General features: G+C 35.5%; 1 protein-coding gene across 1 annotated transcript in view; it reads right to left on the reverse strand.

The window, feature by feature from the left end:
- Positions 1-4,988: 4,988 nt before the first annotated feature.
- Pfdn5 (prefoldin 5) overlaps positions 4,989-24,525 on the reverse strand; it is a 66,118-nt gene continuing 46,581 nt past the window's right edge. The window contains exons 4-5 of the mRNA XM_090370712.1: positions 24,298-24,403; positions 4,989-5,272 (exon numbers count right to left, since the gene is read on the reverse strand). Coding sequence (XP_090226838.1) covers positions 5,196-5,272; positions 24,298-24,403 — 183 coding nt within the window. The 3' untranslated portion in view covers positions 4,989-5,195. The remainder of the gene's footprint in view (positions 5,273-24,297; positions 24,404-24,525) is intronic.

Genomic DNA, 24,525 nt, shown 5'->3' on the forward strand with positions numbered 1-24,525 from the left:
TCCCTAGTTATCCAAGCCTTGTTTGATTTCCAATGTACATTGAGTTTCTTAATTTCAAACCTTCAAAACACCTTGGTTTCATATATTTGCCTATAACAAGAGGTATTTCTGGAGTGCACGTCATGCTTGTACGCCAAAGTACAATTAGACTTTCCTTTGCCATTTTACCTCCAGCACATTTCCCTTTTTAAGGCACACTGCTTTATCAGGACCTGCACAAAAAAACTTGTTTCATCAGCATTTCTAGTGGGTATGCAACAATTACTGATGTCAGCAACGGTTTCCAAGTTAACATCAGTAGACCCCCCACAAATTGCCTTGAAGGAAATATTGATGTCTATGGAACTTACTTACCCAGCCATTAGATACTTTTAAAGTCAATGGTGCCAATTTCATTAGCAATTTCTAAAGCTTTTGTTTGAATCACAGACCCAGAGATTGGAATGTTTTGACTGCATACCTAACTAAACCAATCAAATGTCAATTTATCCACCAAACCACCATTGCCACGAGAAAATGTATGGTACCGCTTTCCATTTCCCCCGCCACTCTTAATTTTTGATAATTGCCACTGCTAAAGTCTTTCCAATTTTGAAACTATCAACTAACAAACCTCACTTTTCTTTTCTAGAATATTGTCACTTCTACTCTTTCTTTCAAAGTTAACTGCTTTCGAAATATACTGTAGTACAGTAAGAGTAACTGTAGATTCATACTAACTGTAGTCTGCCCTTACTTTAATCCATCAAATTTTAAATCCCTAGCAAGACATTCAAGTCCTAACAATGTCACCATTTAAAAAAAAAAAAAAAAAAAAAAAAAGAGAGTTGCTTCCCAGATATTACCCTGCGTATTAAATATGCCACAAAAATCATGAATGCAGTTGGTGGCAGTGTTGTCATCAGTACTGTAGATTGTAGCAGTGAAAATGTTTCTCAGCCATTGTATCTATAAGTGGTCCCCCACTAAACAATGTTCTTTGGCTGCAATAAAAATTATATCAACCAATGAAAGTGGAGTTCAAAGCAATGTATACGATGCACTTAATGGGATTCTGTCTTGCAGGAACCAAGTGGAAGATTATACAGAATGCACAGACATTACATTTAAAACCAATATCAACAACTTTGACAGAGGGAGAATTATTGATCTTCGAGAGGGTGGATGATCACTTTGTCCTGCAGTTGATTGTGTGAACTGTGACAATACCAGTGCACAGATGGTAACAGTGGCTGTAGGAAGGTATGACTGCACACTAAAGCATCACCTAATTGTGGTGATGCTTTGATGAAACATATAGGCTATTTTCTTATCTACTTTTTATATCACCCATTATATTTTTTTTATTTTTCCAGTTCAGCAAAAGCCTGTGGCTTCCTTGCACTGTATAGCTAATACTAAAACTGTATCATTTAATTTATTGTACCAGTTAATTAGACACAATATTGATTGTCCCCCAATGCTGTTATTTTTTTATTTTATTTTTTTTATGAAAACCCCAAACACAAAAGGTATCAAAACCTATAGTACTTAGTACCATGCATGGGTTGAAGGAGATGGGGAGGGAGGGAATGCTGGAACCTTTGCTCGGGTGACTAAACATCGGTTTCACCACTTCAAGTCTACAATAAGCAAAGTGGTGGTATTGCACCGGTTGATGAGTCATCTATCACCTTACCGAGATTATACTATATATTAAGGTTTTGCTATATTCATTATATTTCCCTTGCCTCTTTAGGCCTTTAATTTAAAGACCTAAAGAGTAAAAGCTTAATATAACAATTACAACAGTTCAATATATCAAAGATTCCGATAACCCTTTTATCTCTTTCAGGCATAGGTATACAGTGTATTTTTCTTGTGTATGCTTTGGGGAATATGTATGTAGATCTCAATTTTGAAATGTAAATTCCAAAACAGTCTGTTAAGTATGTATTGTTCTGAAATTTTTCCAGTATGTACGAGGGGGTATCAAAAAGTTCGTACCCTTACCTAGAAATAATAGCCCTAGAAAGGTGAAACTTCACAGGAACTTTTCTATGTACTCTCCATGTATAGTAACACATTTCTCCCATCTATGGATCAGTTGTTTAATGCCTTGATCATAGAAGTCCGCACCTTTTGCCTGAAACCACGATTCCACTTCAATGATGACTTCCTGAGGCGAATCAAAGTGGCGTCCACGAAATGGTTTCTTTATTTCTCGAAACAAGAAGTTTGATGGTGATAAGTCAGGGAATAGGGTGGGTTCAACCTATAAAAGTTCTCAACATCCGTATTACACAAATCCAACAGTTGAGGAGAACCTTGCATTCAACATTGCTTCTGCAAAGGTTTCTTAGAACCCATTGTGTGGAGACCTTGGACATGTGCAGATGGTCAGGTAAAATGCTGTGGGAAGACCCATAACTAATTCCCACTGCATTTGCAATGAAATGAACTGTCACTCGGCACAGCTGCTCAAACTTTGCAACCGTCTCACTGCCTGTGGATGTTGATGGCCTTCCTTCTCTTGGCTTGTCAAAGGCTCTTGTACGACCACACTGGAACTCCCATTTCCACTTTTTTAGTGTCATAGAATGGACAATTCTGCCCATACACAGCTTTCATTTCTTTGTCAATTTTCTGAGCTTTCTTGCCATGCAAATGTAGGAACTTGATCACTGCTTGATATTCCACTTTGTCAACCATAGTCCTTCCACAGATTCCTGGCCCCCACCTCTGATGTATGACGACTTACGGGAATGAATTTTCACATGTTAGCTACTGAACATGTAGACAACTTATATTAAAAATGGCATCTTCCTACTGATGTTTTATCTAGGTCAGGGTATGAACTTTTTGATACCTCCTCGCACTGCCATTAATTGTAGTGCAAAAATTTTTGAAAATTTTTGGAGATTGCACCTCTTGCACAACTTTTTGATACTCCCTCGTACTACCATTAATCATAGTGCAAACATTTTTGGAGATTGCCCCTCTTAACCTCAGTTGTATAAGTTGAGTTTAAAAAGCCAAAATTGAAGAAATTTTCTGGAATTCAGATCCAGTTAATAAAATTATCAAGTGATAAATTTTCAGTTTTTTTAAATGTCAGTCAAGGGTTTGATATTTTAACTTCACTGATGGGTAATCAAGTCAAAATATAAACACATTAATATTTTAAAGCATACATACAAAGTTTATTTTAAAAAAATTCAAAATTCCACAAAAAAAAAAAAAAAAAAACTCACTGACAAAGGGATTAACATGGTCATTTAGACTAATTTGAACAGCCATGAAAATAATATAAAATAATTAACAATTGCTTTATTCACCTGTCGAACACAATATGTTTACTGTTATGAGAAGTGTATTGTTGGAGTTGTTAAAATTTGGGTCTGTATCAAAATTCCTTATTGGTTTAATCATTGCAATTGAATTTTGTTTCAAAATAATCCATGTTTGCATTTGTAAGTAAATGCAAAATAAAGCAATTAGCAACTGGTTTATTAAAAAGAAAAAGAAAAAAAAAGAGCAAACATTCTCCCTAACCATGAAGTTTGACTGCTTAGTCAGTTATTAGTTATAATAAAAGAGAGATAACTGCCAATTCAGTACATACCAATGATTAGATGCACAGCAAAGCATTTAATTTTCTATTCTATTGTGCATTTAGAAATGTGCATATTGTGTTTAAAGTGAAATGCAATATATTTTTAGTTTAATAACAAATTTACATAAATTTTTTTATACCGAAACATTTATTAATCACAAAAGCCAGAACGACTGTTGTGCAGTTTGAAATACAGCAGCAAAAATATTCTACAGAAAAGAGAATGATTCATTCTTATAAAAACTTTAAAATTAATGCATAGTATTCACTTAACTCACATTCATGCTTAAAGAAAGAAATACATGGCAAATGGTATCAAAACTGCAACAGCAGAAATGCTATTTCATAAAAAAGCTCTGTAGCATATGCATGATCAATAACTTAGGTAATGTGCTGATTTCCAATTCTTAAATTAAAAGAAAAATTAGTAAATTTACTGACAGGATACACTGAGATTAATAGGAATACTCCTATTAATCTCAATGAATTAAAGACTTACAGAAAATGAGAAAGCTTTTCATTTAAGCCCATCAACATTTCATTTTCTCTCATGTTTAGAACGTTAAGAAAACTGCTGATTTTCAAACTTCAACAAAGCTGTTTAAAATTTATTAGCAACATATGATTTTCCATATGATAAAGTCTCAAGAAATTATTCTGAAAGAACTGAAGAATTATACAAATCATCTGTTTCAAAATGATAATGTAGACGAGTGCAAAAATTCTGTGCAAATTTCATTCTCAGTTATGCCCATTTGCAAAATAGCTATATGATGGAACGAAAAAATATCTCATATACAAATGCGTCAATATGATTTACACAACATCTATAAGAGTCTAGATTTTGGAAGAAAACTTATATTCAATCGGCCAATTTCTTTTTTTCTGTTACAAACAGAATACTGAAAAATTAAGAAGTGAATACTATTCTTCTTGAAGCTTGTTTTGAAAGGTTTGTCTAGAGAACTTAAGTTTTTAAAATTGAAAAGTATACTTTCTCCTCAGTTAAAAGTGATTTTTTTTAATGTCATACTATCTTAAAAATTTAAAGAAACAAATAATGAAAACAAAATTATAATACATTAATTAAACTGATATAAACTTTACCGAAAAAAAAAAAAAAAAAAAGAGTTATGATTCTTTAAACTCACATTAAAAAAAAAAAAAAAAAAAACTTTAATTTACACAAAATTAATGTGTATATAACCATCAAAATAATGCAATGCCAACAAATACTATATGAAGGCTTACATGATGTGACATGATTTATCAATTTTTCAAAACAAATCTTACCCACTTATCAAAACAAATAAGGTTTAGAGTCACATTTTTGAAGCACACAAAAACAAACAGTTAACAGAATTTAACAGAATTGCAGTAAATTGACAATTAACTGCAATCTATTTTCATACATTTTTACAGTGATGCATTCCAGCGGGAGGAAGAAATATTAAAACTTTTATTTAACAAGCAGAACACATACACACAAAGATAAATATAACCTTCAATAAAGAAGGAAAATATTTTAAAAACATGAAGCATAAATGTGTGTTGATCAAAGTTCTACGTTTTAGTAGCTGTTTATGTGCCTACAGGAACCTCAAGATTTTGATGCTGGTGCCATCTGTTGAGAAGCTAATGTAGCTTGAAGTTTGGTCTCCATTGTATCGATTACCACTGTACAGAGAGAGAGAGAGAGAGAGAGAGAGAAAACAAGAAAAATGTGCATTAGAACTCTGTAAATAGCACATTCACTATTTTTTTTTAATAGTCACTTGACAGAGCAAAAAAAAAAAAAAAACTTTTTACCCACTCTCAATTGATTGAACCATAAATTTTTCTAATCTTTCAAATTTATTCAAACTACTGACTTCCACAAAACCTGAGGTGGAGGTTTACTCCAACAATCAATGGGTCTGTTGGAGACAAATTTCTGCACATCTATTCTGAAGCCATCCTTTTTCAGTTTATGTTTCCTTGGATACGTCATCTCAAAGAGTAAAGATACCATCAGCATTAAACTTACCCAATTCATTTAACACGTTCACTGCTTCCTGAATGCAAATATGCAGCTTCAGATTTTAATTCACCTGGAGGGAAACCACCCTACTTTCAGAACTTTAATTTAACAAAAGAAAAACCAGACATTTCTGTCAAGCAACCTTCACCAGGGACTGATTAATTCAGTTGTAGTGAGAAGAAAGCCAAAAAATGTTTTGTCCAGATTGACTCAATCCCAGTTCGAAACTGATGTTGGTAAAGCCAGCAGCAAAAGTGTTAAAGTCTTAAACATTTCAATTAAGTCATCATGTAGTTCTCTAGTTTCCAGAAGCTGTAATTTTCAGAACCCCCAAGTCTTATTTGGTAATAATATCCTTTTGTATATCTAACTAATCTTGTTGCTTTTCTCAGCATCCTCTAATTCATTTTATATAGCAGGATAATCACCTCTTTATCCTGCTGGCAAGTTTCCTTATGTCACTTACAGAACCCCATGTGTTCTTACCACTTATGTGCATTGCTCAGAGAACGTCTTGTCTGACTGCAATTACCTCTAGATCTTTTTACATATCAATTATATTAATTCTGGTGCTACACAAAGATATATTAGTCAGGGATTACTGCTACCCAAATGCAGTACTTAACAATTCTGTGTTAAATCTGAATTGCCATTTTTCCATCTGTCCAGTTTGTCCACATACCTTGATGAATATCACTAACCCCCCTGCTTAACAAACTTAGACATCAAACTTCAAATGCTACATCAATATCATTTACAAATATTATAAACAATGAGGGGTCTAATCCCAAACCTTATGGTAACCACACAAAACATTAGTCCATGAAAATATATCAATACTAATTAAATTATTATACAATATATTATAGTAAATATATGTCTCCATATTGCTTTGTAAAGGCTTGCTTGCTTGCTTATGCAAAATTGCCTGGTGAAAATATCCTACTTGAGTAACCAACTTAAGAGTGAAATAATTCCTCCAGTCATTGAACTGGTTTCAATACTTTTCTTGTCAGTTTGTTGGTATAAAACAGAGCTACGGTGCTCAATACATTCTACATTGTATTTCAATATTTGTAAAAGAATAAGAGAAATTTACCTCAATATGATACGTAGAACACTTCCTTATAACAATCTCCAGCAATCAAATTGAATATAAAATTAATGCAAAATGATTACAGTAATAAAATTAATTAAAAACAAATTTAAAAAAATTAAAAAACTAAAGTCTAACAAACTTTGAAGGGAAAAAAAAAAAAAAAAAAAAAAGACTCCTTCCTGAAGCTGACAGCACTTTGACCATGTCTTGATCACAGGAATAAAAAAAACACAAAAAAAAAACACCGAATACATGTGAACTGGAATCTTAAAGAGAGAGATTATCTGTTTTCATGCACGCGTATAAAAGACCACGATTATTTGTCTTCATGCATGTGCGTAAAAGACCATGAATCAGAGATTAGATATGGATGGCAAACACTAACAGAATTCTCATGTCATTTAATTTTGATGGTTTCTGCAATTAATAGTTTAGTATAATAACGTTGGACACTAAGTATTTTGGCTTTGTTCAATAAAAATGCATAATTTTTGTTAACAGCATGAAAGGCCAATTCTGATGCTGCTGAACAAGAAGCATGGACTGAGGACACATGAAGCTTTACTCTCAAATCCAGCATGCATGAAGTTGAGCCCTGGTAAGACAAAGGTTATCACTGAAAGAAATGTATAACAGGTCATTTATTTGTGAAAAGAGGAAATGACTGAGTGATTGTTCAGTATAGTGTAATTTCTGTATTGGTCTGGGCACAATTTCAAATTTGGTATCTTTAAAGAATCTGTTAAGCTGTTTTGTGCTACTGGTCAATGTATAGAACAGAAACAGAAATATTTTTTGATGTAACTATTGTTGGTTGGTGCAGTTTTTTGTATTCTATCCTTACCCGAATTTAGTTTATTGTGGAAAGGGGGTAGCCCCTGTTTAAGAATCTGCTGGTTAATATCTGTATTTCTGAATCTAAAGCAGATTCCGTCATTGAATAATTGTAGGCATTGAGAAATCGATTAAAAATAATAGACCTTTTGTAGATGAACAGGTAACAGCTGTTATAATTCAGCAGAATACTGATATTTGTTGGTTTATGATAGATGTTAATGTAATGTGGGGTAGAAAAGATGTCAAATGTATACACTCAATCACTGAGAGGTAGACCTCTGATATTAAACCACTTAGACTCAATCCTATTGACAAACCAAAAATTTTTTTGTATACCTTGTCTAAAAATATGATATAGTTGGCTTCAACTAATAGTTTATTTTAATTAAGTGAAAAATTTCTTTAATAGGCAGCTTCATATAATTAATCGGTAAACTCTCTTTGAAACTTCGACTTTCTCAGTCTAACTTTCCTAACAGTGAAGTAATTTTCCTTGGTGATTTTAATGTTCACAACTCCAGCTGGATTCTGTTTTCTAGTCACACGGAGCGAACTGGTCGGGATGCTGATGCATTTGAATTACTAATGAACCCACACAGATTGTTCATTTACCTACCAGAAAACCAGACAATCCTAACCACGCAGCCAACACACTTGACTTTTTCTCACAACCCTTCTAAGTACATGATGTGAGTGGTCCTCTAGGTACTTCAGATCACAACTTCATGATGGTCTCTTTTGCAATGGCTCCTTTCTCTCGTGGCCATTCTCAACCTAGTGTTGTTTGGCATTACAAGAATGAAAAATGGGATGATCTGCGAGATTTCTTTTCTTCTTTTCCTTGGTCGGATTACCATTTCAAATCTTCTGATGTCAACATTTGCACAGATCATGTCGGTGAAATTATTCTTATAAGGATAAAATCCTTTATTCCACACTCCACCTTAAAATCTCATCCTTTATCTGAACCTTCATTTTCCAATGAATGTGTTAAATGCTGTTCAAGAGAACATTGCATATTGTAATTGGCTTGTATCCAAATCTCCAGGTTCATTTTCTGACTACACCAAAGTTCGCACCAATTAAAAAGCAGTTATTACTAGATTTAGTACAGGCTAAAAGTAGAAAACTTGCTTCTTGTCCAAATGGTAGTTGTGCATTCTGGTCTCTTGCCAAAACTATTGGTTGCAACTTTTGCCCGTCTCTGTTTGTACCTCTGTCAAAACCAGATAGTTCTATTGTCATTTCAGCCAAAGATAAAGCTGACCTGCTAGCATCTACTTTTCTTTCAACTCATGTATTGATGATCTTGGTAAATCACCTACTGCCATTCCCAGCAACACTGCATTCAATGCCTCCTGTGGCCTTCTGTCAAAAGGATTTTGAACAATCTTGATGCTAAGAAAGCTCCACGTCCTGATGGCATTTCTCCACTTGTTCTCAAAACGTGCTCCTGAACTTCCTCCTGTTGTGTGTCACCTTTTTTCACTTTCTTTTCCAAAGGTGTTTTCCCTTCTGTTTGGAAATTTGCTCATATCCAGCCAGTTCCTAAAAAGGGTGACAGAACAACTCTCATCCAATTATTGTCCCACTGCACTTGCTTCTACTTTATCTAAGTAATGGAGAAAACAATTAACCACCAACTCTTCTAGAAACCTTACATCTGATCAATGATTGCCAGTATAGATTCTGTAAGTGTCAATCCACTGGTGATATTCTGGCTTATGTTACTCATCTATGCACAAAATCAATGGAAACGTTTGGTGAAACCCAAACAGATGCTGTTGATATTTTAAAGATTTTTGATAGCATTTGGTATAGAGGTCATAAGCTTCCATCTTATGGTTTGCCAACTGTTTTTTGTAATTGGGAATCTAGTTTTCTCTCTGACTGCTCACTGCAGGTTGGTGGCTCTCTGCCTTTAACTTCTCCACTAATGCTGATGTTCCCCAAGTTTCAGTTCTTTCTCCCACACTTCTAATTTCTCTTGGCATAAGCACATTACAAATATTACTTCCTCTGCATCTAAAAAAACTGGCTTTTCTCTTGCTTGCCGTTACTCTTCTTCCAAACAGCTGCCCACTCTGTAAAATTACAAATCTACCCTACAATGGAGCAGTGCTCCCAAACCTCTCTCAGGCTTCTGGATGTCATTGAAAAGAGTTAGGTTAATTAATGACTTATCTGTAACAGAGTCCCAGAAGTCTGTCTCATAGATATTCTGTTTCTGTTGCATGCTTTCTATAGATACTTCCATGGGCACGGTTCTTCAGAATTGGCTTCTATAATTCCCGTTCTCTCTTCCAAATCAATCAGAACACATTGCGCAAACAGTCGACATCCATTTACTGTCCAACTTCAAACTCACAGAACCAACTTTTCTTCTTCCTCATTTATTCATTCAACTTCTGCTTTCTGGAACAACCTTCTTCCACATGTATTTCCTGAAAATTACAATCTATAGACAGAAGTTTAAGTCCAATGTCAACAAGTATACTATAGGTTCTAATATCTCTCTTGTTTGGGGTTTTCATTGAAAAAATAGGTTCTAATATCTCTCTTGTTTGGGGTTTTCATTGAAAAAAAAAAAAAGAAAAAAAAAAAAAAAAGAAGAAGAAGAAAAAAAGTGAAATGGGATTTTTTTTTTTTTTAAAGTAGGACCAAAAAGTTGGTCCTATTTTAATAAAATAGCTTTGGGTTAGGGGGAGATCATGTGGTCAAATTGTTGAAATTCTATTGAAATGCAATCCAAAACCTTTTCATTTATGCTTTGACAACTTTTTCACTAGTATAAAGCTAATGGCAAAGTTAAGAGATGTCAGTCAAAGTGACAGGAACCATTCATGATAACAGACTCAAAAATTGCAAAGTGGAAAAGAAAAATGATTTAAAAAAAAGGATAATAAAAGGCTCATTTGACTTTAGAACAGATGCAAACCATGAAGTAATAGTAGTAGAGTGATGCAAGGAAGCAAGCTTTTGCAGCATCAGCCAAAAAAAAAAAAAAAAAAAGAAAAGAAAACACTTCACACATCCATTCCCTCTAAAAGTTTATCCAGTTCCTCTTTGAATTTATTTAAGCTATCAACTTCAAAACCTATGGAAGTTTGGTCCAGCAATAAACTTCCTGCTGACTAAAGGCAAATTTTTGCATGTCTATTCTACAACTATCTTTCCTCAATTTAAATTTATGCCCCCTCAGGTTCATAATCTGAGCAAGAGGAAGAATCTCATCAGAATTGAGCCTGCTCAACTCATTCAAGACCTTATACATTTCTCAATCAGATCACTTCACAGGTGCCTAGTCTCCAGATGCTGCAATTTTCAGAACTTAAGCCTTTCTTGGTAAGAGGACCCCTTTGTTCCCCTCACCAATCTTGTTGCCCTTGTCTGTACTCACTCAAACAACTCTACATCCTTCCTAAAATGAGGCCGCCAGATGTGTATGCAGTACTCAAGGCATGGCTTACCCATTGCCTTATACAAAGGAATAATCACTTTTTCCCTACTAACAAAATTCCTGTATATCATTGACAATACCCCATGACCTGCTCTGGCAGCATGTTTGCACTGCTCAGAAATCTTCATACTTGACTGTCCAATTACTCGCAAGTCTTTTACATTTTCTACCAGCCTAAGTGTAGTACCACTTAGGGTATTCATCCTAAAAAGCAAATACTTATACAACTGCCATATCTTGTAAAAGTTTACAACGAACACGTTAGGAATAGACAATGGACCAGAATATATCAAAATACAGAAATGGTATTCAAGGAAAATGCCTGGCAGCTACATAGAACATGCAAAGGAAAAGATGCAATGGACCTATTAGGTTTCATAGAATTTTATTTAGATTTTATTTAGAGTGATATTGTAATACACAACAAGGCCAGCAAGGAAGACCACAGCAAAACTTAAATGAAAGTCGATTTGACATGCATGCATGTTGGGTTGTTCCCCAAGAAAATTTTCATATGAAAACAACAAGATATGAGAAATGTAATAGATGGTAAAATCCTTCAAGGCTTACCATATTCAGTAACACTAAAAATAATTTGTTTCTGTAAGGTATTTTCCTAGCATCCTATATATAGGACACCAGCCTATATATAGGACACCTTGTATTTTCAATGTAAATCATATTTTGATGAATTAAACTGCATTTCTCAAGTCATTAAGTTTTAATTGTCCTTGTTTCTCACATAAGTGTAAAATTCATAAAAAATTCTGACTTTAAGCATAAATGGGTTAATATTAAAAAACACACTATAAAGTATTTTAAGATTTTTTATCAAGCAATGAAAAATATACATAAAAAAATATTGAAATGATTAACAACTATACTAATTTTTAAACAAAATATCCTGCATGAGATTTTATCACTGCCTTACAGAGACATGGCATTCTTACCACTAATTTTATAATAGTGTTATGTAATGACACTATTAGTTTTATAATAGTGTCACATTATTCCAAGCAATCTACAAGGTTATCCATAAATTTTGTAAAGATGGGCAGACTTTGCGGACTTGATGGTCTAAATGATCCCATCAAAGCTCTATTGGGTTTAAGTCAGATGATTAGGTTAGCCACACCATAATTTGCAATACCTCCTCTGGTTGTTTAGTCTCAAAAAGTCCCTGCACAGCTTAGAGATGTGCTTTGAGTCATTGTCTTGTTGTAATATAAAATTTCTTCCACAAAGTTGAAGTCCAGAGGATATCGCATTATATTCAAGGATGTTTTTATAGCCTTCTTTTTTAAAATTCCTTCAATTCTGTTAATGTTATTGACTCCAGAAAAACAGAAGCAACCCTAGATCATGATGGAACCACTACCATGCTTGACTGTAGGCATTACACAATATGGCACTATTTTTATTTCAGCTGATTGTCTTGCAAACTATGCTTGGATCCAAAAATTTCAAATTTGGATTCATCCGTCCACAGTGTTTTTCCACTCTTCAATTGTTCAATGTTGATGGCTCTCAGCCCAAACCACCCATTTTTTTTCCAGTTTTAATAAGGGTTTTTGGACTACTATATGGCCTGTTTGTTTAAGACAAAGTTTTACAATGCATGTAGATAGGTGGTAGATGACTTTCATCAACCGGTGAAATACCACCACTTTGCTTATTGGAGGCTTGAAGTGGTGAAACCCATGTTTAGTCTAGAGCAAAGTTTCCGGCACCCCCTACCCCCATATTTCTCCTTCAACCCATGCACGGTACTAAGTACTATAGGTTTTGATACCTTTCGTGTTTGGGGTTTTCATAAAAAAAAAAAAAAAAAAAAGACAAGAGAGAAACTCTTGTGTCATTGTCTTGTTATAATATAAATTTCTTCCACAAAGTCGAAGTCCAGGGGGTATTGCATTATATTCAAGGATGTTTTTATAGGCTTCTTTTTAAAAATTCCTTCAATTCTGACAATGTCATTGACTCCAGAAAATCAGAAGCAACCCTAGATCATGATGGAACCACCACCACCACCACCACTACCAATAGAGCTTTTATTGAGATGTAGACAAGGGAGAAACTCCAGTGTCTACAACTTGTAAAATAGGGAGTATTTATTGAACTAAGCTGGGATGTCAGATGCAGTAAGTTGTCGATTGTGTTTAGAAATCAGTGTTATGGTCTTATCTTGTGCTTCCATTATTACATGCAAGATCCTGATCATGTTATGTCTTTAAACTGCTAGTCTCCTTGAATCGTTGAATGATAGTTTGTACTCCTTTAAATGAAAAATGTAGGGTTTTTTGCCATTACTTCTCATAGAAAAAACTTTCTTTATATAGAGTTGTAACAGCAGCACTTTGTTTTGCAACGCTTAGTTCCTTATTTCTTGCCATGTTTATGACGAAACAACTTACACCACTCATTCTTAATGACAGATGTTCGATTTTATAAGTTAGAGTTCTTACTCCTCAATTTATATTACTGCAAAACACTCTAGAATCATCTAAATCTTGCCCCTCTTTCTAGAATATTCTAGAAATTTCTAAAATATTTCTTTTTTGATTTTATACATAACAGAAAATATTTTAATAAAAAGTGGTAAAAAAGTTGGTCCTATTTTAATAAAAACTTTTAAAATTATAAAAAAATTAAACATGATTCCAAACTTTTAGGCAGGATCATATGTGTGTTGAGGTCATTTCAGATGTGTCCAATCATGTACATATTATCTATAAATATTCATACATGTGTTACCATATCATATCTGTGTTTCCAAGTAATTGCAGACAATTTATAACAGCTGGTTTAAGTGCCTAATGTAGCAGAGTGATTAACTGTGAGATTGCAGCAGTACACATGGAGTGTGGTTCAAGTACACATGCCTGCTAAATAGGATTGACTATTGTATTCATTGTTGAAATGATCAAATGTAAACGTAGTTCCATCTAATTTTTTTCCACAGTGCACAGAATGAATATTGCTTAGTGCACCTTATGCCACTGCACAGCTGGTCATCATACAAAAATAATTAGCATTAAGTATAGTAGTATTAATAATGGTAAATGATGCAAGAAAGCAAGCTTATAGAGATCATCCAAAAAGAAAAAAAAACTTTGCATACTACCTACCGACTGCTTCTAACAGGTTGTCTAGTTCTTTCTTGAATTTATTCAAACTCTCAACTTCCATATCACCAGATAGTTTGTTCCAACAAGCAACTATCTACTGTTTAAAGGAAAATTTCCACCTATCTACCTTGCAACCATCCTTCCTCAATTTGAATTTATGTCTCCTCATGTGTGTAGTCAAAGTAATAGGAAAAATGCTATCAGCACTGAGCTTACTCAATCCATTCAAAAGCCTTCTACACCTCAAACAGATCTCACAGATGCCTAGTCTCTAGATACTGTATTTTGCAGTATCTAGAGACTAGGTACTCTAGCCTTTACTGGTAAGCACCCTTCTGTTCCACTCAATCTCACTGCTCTTCCCTGCATCCATTCCAACAGATCCATATCTTCCTAAAATGAAATCTCCACACCTGTATGCAGTAGGTGTGGCCTAAATAATAACTTAAGCAACACAATAATCACCTCCTTATCTCTGCAGGCAAAGTTCTTATATTACTGACAAAACCAATGAACTGTCCTAGCAGCCCATCTGCACTGCTCAGAGAACTTCTTATCTGACTACATGATTACTTATGTCTTTTTCATTCTTCACTATCCTGAAAGTAGTACCACACAGTTGGTATGTTATTTTGGGATTGCTGGTACTTTGTATTTGTCAATGTTAAACCTCAACTGTGACTTCTCAGCCCATTTGCCTAACTTTTCTGGATTTTGTTGCAATAGCAGACCCAGCTTACTGTAAGTTTGCAGATTAGCATTAGCATTAGTAGAGGCATATGATGCAAGAAAGCAAGCTTATTCAGCATCAGCCAAAAAAAAAAAAAAAAAAAAAAAAACCCTCTCCCATTTCACCCCTCCGTTCGTTCAAAATACCTGTCCAGTTGAGCTTTAAATTTGTTTAGGCTATCAACTTCAACAACAAGTGATGGAAGTCGGTTCCACCAACCAACCACCCGCTGGCCAAAGGCAAATTTCCGCACATCTATCCGACATCCGTCCTTCCTCAATTTGAATTTATGCCCTCTGAGGTGATTATTCTGAGAAAGATGAAGAATCCCATTGGCATTGAGCATGCTCAAACCATTCAAAGCCTTATACACCTCTATCAGATCACCTCGCCGGTGCCTAGTCTCCAGACTCTGTAATTTGCAAAACTTAAGCCTTTCTTCGTAAGAGCAACCCTTTGTTCCATTTACTAATCTTGTTGCCCTTCTCTGTACCCGTTCCAGCAGCTCTACATCCTTCTTGAAATGAGGCCTCCAGACCTGTATACAGTACTCAAGATGTGGCCTAACCATTGCCTTATACAAGGGAATAATCACCTCCTTATCCCTGCTAGAAAAATTCCTGTATATCATTGACAAGACACCATGAGCTACTCTTGCAGCTCGTCTGCACTGCTCAGAGAACTTCATATCTGCCTGCACAATTACCCCCAGGTCCTTTTCATTCTCCACCACTGTCAGTGTAGTACCGCAGAGTTGATACATTGCTCTGGGGTTACTGTTACCCATATGTAGTACTTTACATTTGTCAATGTTAAACTTCATTTGCCACCTCTCAGCCCATCTGTTCAACCTTTCCAGATCCTGTTGCAGCAGCATAGCGTCAGTAGTGTCCTTAACGACCCTGCCAACCTTTGTATCATCTGCAAACTTAGACATTAAACTTGATATCCCATCATCAATATCATTCATAAACACCGAAAACAACAATGGACCCAACACTGAACCTTGAGGAACTCCACTAATAACATTAGTCCACGTTGAGCAGTGTCCATTGATTACCACTCTCTGTCTTCTGCCACTCAACCATCCCCTTATCCATAGCAGCAATTTGCCTCCAATGCCACACTGCTCCAATTTGTGCAGCAGTCTTCCATGTGCAACAGTATCAAAAGCCTTTCTAAGATCCAAATATATAATATCAAAGTTATTCCCTGCATCCAGTTCTTTTGTGACTACATCATAGTATCCAATCAAATTGGTCAGGCAAGACCTGCCCTTAACAAAACCATGCTGCGTCTGAGCTATAACTGAATTCTTGTCTAGATGATCCTGCAGTGCTTCTTTAACCAGTGCCTCCATTAATTTACCTGGAACAGAAGTTAAACTAACAGGTCTATAATTACTTGTGTCAGCCTTTGATCCTGCTTTGTGAATTGGGGTTACATTTGCACATCTCCAGTCTATGGGTACCTCCCCTGAGTCCAAAGAAGTTCTCATAATTATGGCTAGGGGTTTGCATACTTCCTTTGCTGCCTCCTTTAATATAACTGGATAGATCCCATCCACCCCAGGTGCCTTTTTTATGTTTATCCTCAACAATCTCTCCTCCACTTTCCTCTCGGTTATTACAAAATCATCCAGCTCACTGCCAATGTTTACTTTACCTACATCATTCTCCTTCCTGAATAACTCCTCATGCGTGAATGTAGATGCAAAATACTCGTTTAGATTGTTAGCCACCTGAGCAGGATCCTCAACTGTTGAACCATCAATATCCAGTGGACCAATCTGATTCATCCCTTTCCTTCTCGAGTTCAAGTATGTAAAGAACTCCTTTCTGTTTTTCTTTGCATCCTTTGCCAAGGATTTTTCGTAGTCTGCCTTTGCCTGCCTAATCTCCTTTGTGACTTGGTTACAGACCAACTTATATCTATCATAGGCTTCCATGTCACCCATTAATTTGTATGTATCCCATGCATTTTTCTTCTCTGCCACATGTCTCATTAGTCCATCTGACAACCATTTAGGCCTAAACCTTGAACAATATTTCTTAGTTGGTATGTAAAGCCTGGTAGCCACCAAGATTAGTTCCTTGAATGCTTCCCATTTTGAGTTTGCTGTTGGTAACATCATCAGTTGGTCCCACTGTATAGAATTTAAATACTGTCTCAGACCATCATAGTCGCCTTTACGAAAACAAAAGCCCTTCCCTTTACCTCTGATGGTAGTTACCTCCTTGAGTAAATCCCACTTCAACACACTGTGATCACTGCCACCTAGTGGTTCATTTATCTGCAGGTTCTTAATGCATGAAGAATCACTACTGATAATCAGATCAAGAGTATTGCTCCCTCTTGTTGCCTCACGAACATGCTGATGTAGAAAACAATCATTCAATAAATCCACAAAAGCCTTGCTAGTGTGCGAGTGACCAACCCACAAATTCCAGTCAATATCTGGGAAATTAAAATCCCCCATTATAAGACTCTCTGATTTACTGGCCCACTCTATTTCCCTGTACAATATATTATTATACTCATCAGAGTCATTAGGCCTATAGCACACTCCTACTCTCAATTTTGATTTCCCTATGCTTATGTCACACCAAACTGACTCGACACTGCCCTGTCCATCGATGTCAACTGGCTTCACTTCCTTTGACTTTATGTGTTTCTTAATTAATATCATAACCCCTCCTCCCCTCCTGTCCTGTCTATCCTTTCTATATACATTGTATTCCCCAAATTCCAGTTCCGCATTACTTATATCTGTGTGACACCACGTCTCTGATATCCCAACAATATCTGCCTTTGATGTTTTGAGCAATACCTCAAATTCATCAAATTTATTTACCAAACTCCTAGCATTGGTGTACACGCAGGTATACATGCACCTGTTTCTATTCTTAGCTACCCTAACACAACCCATGTGTTTACTTGTAACGCAATGACTACCAGCAGTCTCTGAAATATCCTGCATCTTGTTTTTCAGACTTCTGCTCATTTGAATAGAAGCAGTGCAAGAATCACTTCCACCTCTGCCAGTGGCTACTGTTAATCTATTAGTCCTTGTATCCCCCCCAACTAGCAGTTTTCCGACCCACCTAACACTGCCTCGACAGCATCAGCAAAAATTCTTGCACCCTTTCTATTTAAGTGTATCCCATCCCTGTAGAAGCAATCTCTCCTGTTAACAAGTACAGTCCAGGCTGAAAAAAATTCTACCCCTTGAGCCTTGCACAATCCCTCCAGGGCCGAATTGATCGACAAGGCTCTCATCATATACTCCCTCCTATCGTGTCTGGGCAGAATTGCAGACACTTTCAAGTTCAACCCTAATTCACGGCTTTTTTTCAACAGTGACCTGTACTTGCTAAGTAATTCCGCCGGTCTCCTACTCTTAATATCATTAGTGCCAACGTGTACAACTATATCACCCTTTGTGCCCTTAAAAGATGATATCCGCTCTACAACGTCATCAACCTTTGCCCCTGGCAGACATACCCTGGTCCTATTCCACCTATCCTTTTTACAAAGTATGTTCCCCGATTTGTATCAACAGCAAACTTAGACATTAAGACTGATATGCCATCAACAACCATTAACAGAGTACAATCGACCCAGCACTGAACCGTGGGAAGCCCCACTAATATCATTAGTGCCCACTGATAACTAATCTTTGTGTTCTGCCAACCAACCATCCCTTCCTCCCCCCCTCCCTTTTCCACAGCAGTAACTTGCCTGTAATGCCAAACTGCTCCAGTCTTTTTTGTGCAAATGCGCCAAAAGCTTTTCTGAAATCTAAGTAAATGATGCCAAAATTATTTTTTGTATCCAGTTCCTTTGTTACTTCATCAGATCCAATCAGCTTGTGACACAAAACTGCCCATCACAAACCCATTCTGTAATTGCAGTATGATAGCATTCTTATCTAGTTGGTCATGCATTAATTTTGTTTAACCAGTGATTCCATAATTCCCTGGAACAGAATTGGGAACACATTTGTACATGTCCAGTCCATAGGGAGTTCCTGATTTAAAGGATGCTTTCGTAACTAATAACTGTGAGATAACTCATAATTATTCTTATAATTAATGATCATAACCATTAACAATAATAATAATTACATGCGTTTTTACACATGAATTGGAAAATAAATAACGGATAATCACTATGCAGATTTCTAAGCCTAAGCATATTTCTAAGAGGTACAAGCTAAAGATTATAATGATTTATGCACCAACATCAAGCCATGATGATGAAGAGGTTGAAGAAATGTACACCGAAATTGAGTCTTCTAGATGAGCAGAAAACCCACTACACTATTATTATGGGGGACTTCAATGCTAAGGTTGGAAAAAGGGAAAACAGCGCAGAAAGAGGAACTATAGGAAACTTTGGAATTGGTGAAAGAAATAAAAGAGGTGAAAGACTTGTGGAATTTGCAGAATCTCAAGGAATGTCAGTAATGAACACTTTTTTCAAGAAAAGGGTGAACAGAAAGTGGACATGGAAGAGTCCAAATGGATTAACAACTAATGAAATCGACTTCATCCTCACTAACAGAAGATATATTGTGAATGATGTTACCGTCCTGAATAAGGTAAATGTTGGAAGTGATCACAGAATGGTAAGATGTACACTTGATATAGATGTAGGAAAGGAAAGGAAAAAACTGACTCGAGTAAATAATACAAAGGTCTTTGAGATAACAGAGGAGGAGAAAAAGCAGTATGTACTGGAACTTAAGAACAAGTTTGAGCTTTTGCAGACTGCTCAGGAGCAAGATATCGACGAGGAATATTACAACTTTCTGAAAGTGATAAAGCCCAAGAAACCTATAGGGAAACAGAAATCCAAAGAAGAAAAAAATAATCAAGAAACACTTGTCATGATGAACCGAAGACGACAAATGAAGAGCAAGAAAAACACTGACAGGGAGAAAATTGAGTATACTGAGTTATGCAAAGCCATTAGAAAGAGACTCAGAGAGGACATAAGAAGATTTAACACAAGAAAAGTAGAATAAGCATTACGGGAAAACAAAGGATTTAAATCAGCAGCCTTGAGCAGTAATACAGAAAGACAAATGATACTGAAACTGAAGAATAGCGATGGTGTACTTATAAACAGCAGAGAAGGCATAATTCAAATAGCAGAAGACTACTATAGAGAATTATACAAGCAGCGAGGGAATGACACCAGCAGTGGGGAAGATGGATTGCAAAGTAGCAACACATACGACATACCCGATATTCTTCCTGATGAAGTAGAACATGCATTGAAGAACATGTAGAATCGGAAAGCCCCGGCGGAAGATGAAGTTACTGTAGAGTTGTTAAAATTGGGAGGAAGAGACATAACACAAAAACTGGCAAAACTCTTCACAAAATACATTAGGAAAAGAGTGACACCTAAAGAGTGCAACAATGCAATCATAATTTTGCTACATAAGAAAGGAGTTAAATGAGAAATTCGAAATTATAGACCAATTAACCTGTTATCCCACATCTACAAGTTGTTCACAAGGGTCATTACTAACAGATTAGAAAGAATACTTGATGAGAATCAACTGAAAGAGTAAGCTGGCTTTAGGACAGGATTCTCAACTATGGATCACCTTCACGTAATATCACAGCTAATGGAGAAAGCAAATGAATATAAAACACCATTATGCCTGGCATTTGTGGATTATGAAAAGGCATTTGACTCCATACAGCATAAGGCAATGTTTCGGGCACTGGAAAGACAAAGCACAGATACCCCATATATTATGATTTTGAAGAAAATATATGAGAGTGCTACCTCCTTTATTAGACTAGACAAAGACAGTAGCAAATTTAAAATCGAGAAAGGAGTTCGACAAGGAGACACAATATCTCCGAAGCTGTTTATTGCTGCCCTTGAGGAACTTTCAGAAGATTAGACTGGTCGCAGAAGGGAGTCAATGTGAACGGAGAGTACCTAAACCATTTACGATTTGCAAATGACATTGTGGTTATAAGCCACGATCCCAAAGAATTAGAGGAAAATCTTAATCAGTTATGCACAGTTAGAAAGGATTTTGGACTAAAGATGAATATGGCTAAAACAAAAGTAATGATGAACAAGTATGCCACGGAAAGGGAAATAATGATTGAAGGAGCAGTAATTGAAAAGGTGGAGTCATATACTTATCTGGGACAAGTTATTAGCTGTAATAATGATAAATGGCTGGAAGTCAAGAGAAGAATAAATTTTGGATGGATAGCATTCAGGAAATATAGTCACATACTGAAGAGCAATATCCCAGTTTGTCTGAAACGTAAAATAATGAACCAATGTATACTCCCCACCATGACTTACGGAAGTGAAACTTGGGCACTCACCAAAAGAATGGAAGAGAAGCTGAGAACTACACAGCGAAGAATGGAACAAATTATATTGGGAATCAAACTGTTAGATAAGAAGAGAAACACATGGATTAGGCAGCAAACTCAAGTAAAGGACATTCTTATCAAAACTAAAGAACTAAAATGGTCTTGGGCAGGACACATAGCTCGAAGACATGATGACAGATGGACTAAGAAAATAACAGAATGGTACCCAAGAGGAGCTAGAAGAAAACCTGAAGGACAAAGGCGGAGATGGATAGATGAAATTCATGAGTTTTTGGGTAGTAAATGGATGGCCAGTGCTCAAAACAGAAGGAACTAGAAAGGCCTTCATCCTGCAGTGGATTGAAAATGGCTGATGATGAATGATGAATGAATCATAACTATTGAATTAAAAAGATTTTACAAATATAAAATTCTTTATGAAACCATTCTTGACAGTTTTAACAATTTTTATAAATTACAGAGTAAACATGTGGAAAATACATCCTTTACTGAAATTAACAATGTAATCTCTTATTGATGACTGTTAGGAGGTACATTTTCCTCAAAAAATAATTTCTTGAACTGTTTATGCTGTGGTTGTTCAAAGTTTTCATGAACATATGGTTCCTAACATATAAAGCATAATTTATATTCCAGTGATAGAAATGTGATCCCTTCACAAGGAATCCATGTCATACTGGGACTATGGTGCAGCCACATTCAGCTGTATTCCAGAATAAATACGAACACTGAAAAAATTTAGTGCTCGACAGTTCCAAAATTAATGTCCAGCCTTAGTTTTTAAACTCCTCTGACCTAGTGGACACTAGAGTACAAAGAGAATTTTAAATAGTTTTGAAAATCACAATTAAAAATTTGTATCTGTTAGTATTAGTTTTCTAATTTTGGAATACAAAAAGCAAAACTGAATAAATTTGAGGGAAAGTTCTGATTTATAAGTCAATGGAAACTGAACAAGTGATATATTAATAAATATAATAAGTTTGTTATTATTACTTCCTTCAAAAAGAAATGAACTGAGTTTATTACTTCATAATTTTTTGTCGTGATTATTTTTAAATCTGATTTGACTTTTGACAATAATTTCACTTATTGGACGATACAGTCAAAATAAGAACAAATGAATATTTAAAAAGTTATGTACGAAAATTAAATTCCACAAAGAAACACTTAACTTGACTACACATATCCAGGAACTCACTCTTGAAAGGGTTTAATGGTAATACAATACATTGTATTACACATGAAGTAGACTAGTCAAAGCAACACCTAATACATTTTAGTGCACTAATGAACAAACATATCAGTTTAGATAAACTGTGCAACAAACTCAACTTTAGCAAAGGAATAATGATAAGTGAGGTGTGAGCTATCCCATCGGCTCCATGATAATTAACTAATGACTATAAACAGTAACTACATTTGCAAAGGTTAATTACAGTGCCACAATTAATGAGCTGTTTCTAAATGCTATTCAATAAAATAATAATCATTATGAAAAAAACTTGAGACTTCAGTCTAAATCGGTTTTGTCAGTAACAAAAACAATGATGTACAATTCAGTATATCATTCTATCCCTAAGAAGAAGATGGAAACCACTTCATGGAGACATAAAGCCACTCTTGATGCAAAAAGTCCAAAGCAACCACGTGCTGAGAAGAAAATGACTATTTCATGTCTGGTATGGTCCTATAGTAGTGTATATAATTTTACTAGACAGAAGGAAGTGGCTGCTTCCTACTGTAAACTTTTATACAGCATTGTGAAGCCAACAATTCAGCCTGAATATATAGTTTCCTGATTAGAACCAAATGATGCTCATTTGACAACCAAATCTGAGACTGTAAGACATTTACTATTCAGTTCTGATCTTGTACCTTTTGTTTTTCATATGCTTGGGTAATTTAATCATCGTTTGAGGAGACAGGTTTGAGATGATGTAGAAGTTAAATATGTAGAGTATATTTGGCAAACATTTCTTCTCTAATGAAATCAGAAAGCTTGCCAGTAGCTGGAATATGAGTATGAACAGGATATGATTACTGACAAATAATGTATTCTCCATTCCTAAAATTCATTATTTAATGCCTTGTTCTCATATCTCTAGCAACCGGATATGATATTCTGTGGTATATAATGAAAGAGGCCTTCTTTTGTTAAGTATTAGAGATATAGCTTGACCCATAATCCATGACGTTAGCAATGGCATTTATCCATTGCACACAGGCCTTTCCTGTCCTACTGCATGGATTCAGCAAAGGGAAGGTGTCAAGTACATCCAACTTCCAGCCTGTGACATCGTGTTAGCAGTCTCACTGGCAAAACCACACTTGCTGCTTTTGATGCAGAGAAGGGTGGCTTATTATATAAACTGCCATGAATGCAATGAAAGCTATGTGGGTCAAACCAAAGGAGCCTACAAAATTGCACAGGCAAACATTTGAATTCTATTAGAGGGTGGGGGGAGTGCCAGATTCCCTTCTGGCTGTACATTTTTTTGAATAGAGGACTTGAGCTTGATCCCAATTTAACTGTAACTTGGGCTGAAGAATCAACTCCATTTTTGAATAGGCAATAAATGCAGAGCAGGTGGTGGGTGCCACAGAACATTGGTAACTGTTTGTGCAATGACAACCCAATTCATTCTGCTCTGGTACTGCTTCATTTGTCTATTTATTTACTGTAGCATTTCTCTAGAACTTCATGGTTGACAAACACATCCTGAGATGTCAAAAGCCAAAATTTTCTTTTTCTCAGTTTTTATCCTGTTTTTATCTTATTTTCACTTTATTTTACTTCTGTACACTTGGAGTTATTAAAGGACATTTTGATATGTCTCTAATATGTTTCAATAAGCACGCAATGAACAGTTTAGCAACTTGGATTTCAGAAATTTTTTCTTAAAGAATAATCAATCTCTTCTGTCGTAACTAGCCTTCAACTTAATAGATAACAGCAAACTTCCAAACTTAAAATTTACTTGGTAACACATTAATAACAATAAAGAACTATAAGAAATAAATCAACTAAAAAGATTTTATAGCTACCTTCACGCATTGTTATCTTATCCTGTGCTATTTGCTGAACCTTCTCTATTTGATTTGAAAGAAACTTCACTTTTCGCTTGAAGTAATCCTTTGTTGCAGATACATCCTGCAAGAAAATCAGGAATACAAGATTCTTGTACATCTGCAAATCTGAAAAAATTCTGTTTTTATTCCAATATATTATTTATTACTTTCCATAATTCTGCAATACCAATTTACAAAACATGA

The sequence above is a fragment of the Mastigoproctus giganteus genome, chromosome 3 (genome assembly GCF_048544385.1).
Source record: "Mastigoproctus giganteus isolate SK-2022 chromosome 3, ASM4854438v1, whole genome shotgun sequence".
Classification (NCBI taxonomy): domain Eukaryota; kingdom Metazoa; phylum Arthropoda; class Arachnida; order Uropygi; family Thelyphonidae; genus Mastigoproctus; species Mastigoproctus giganteus.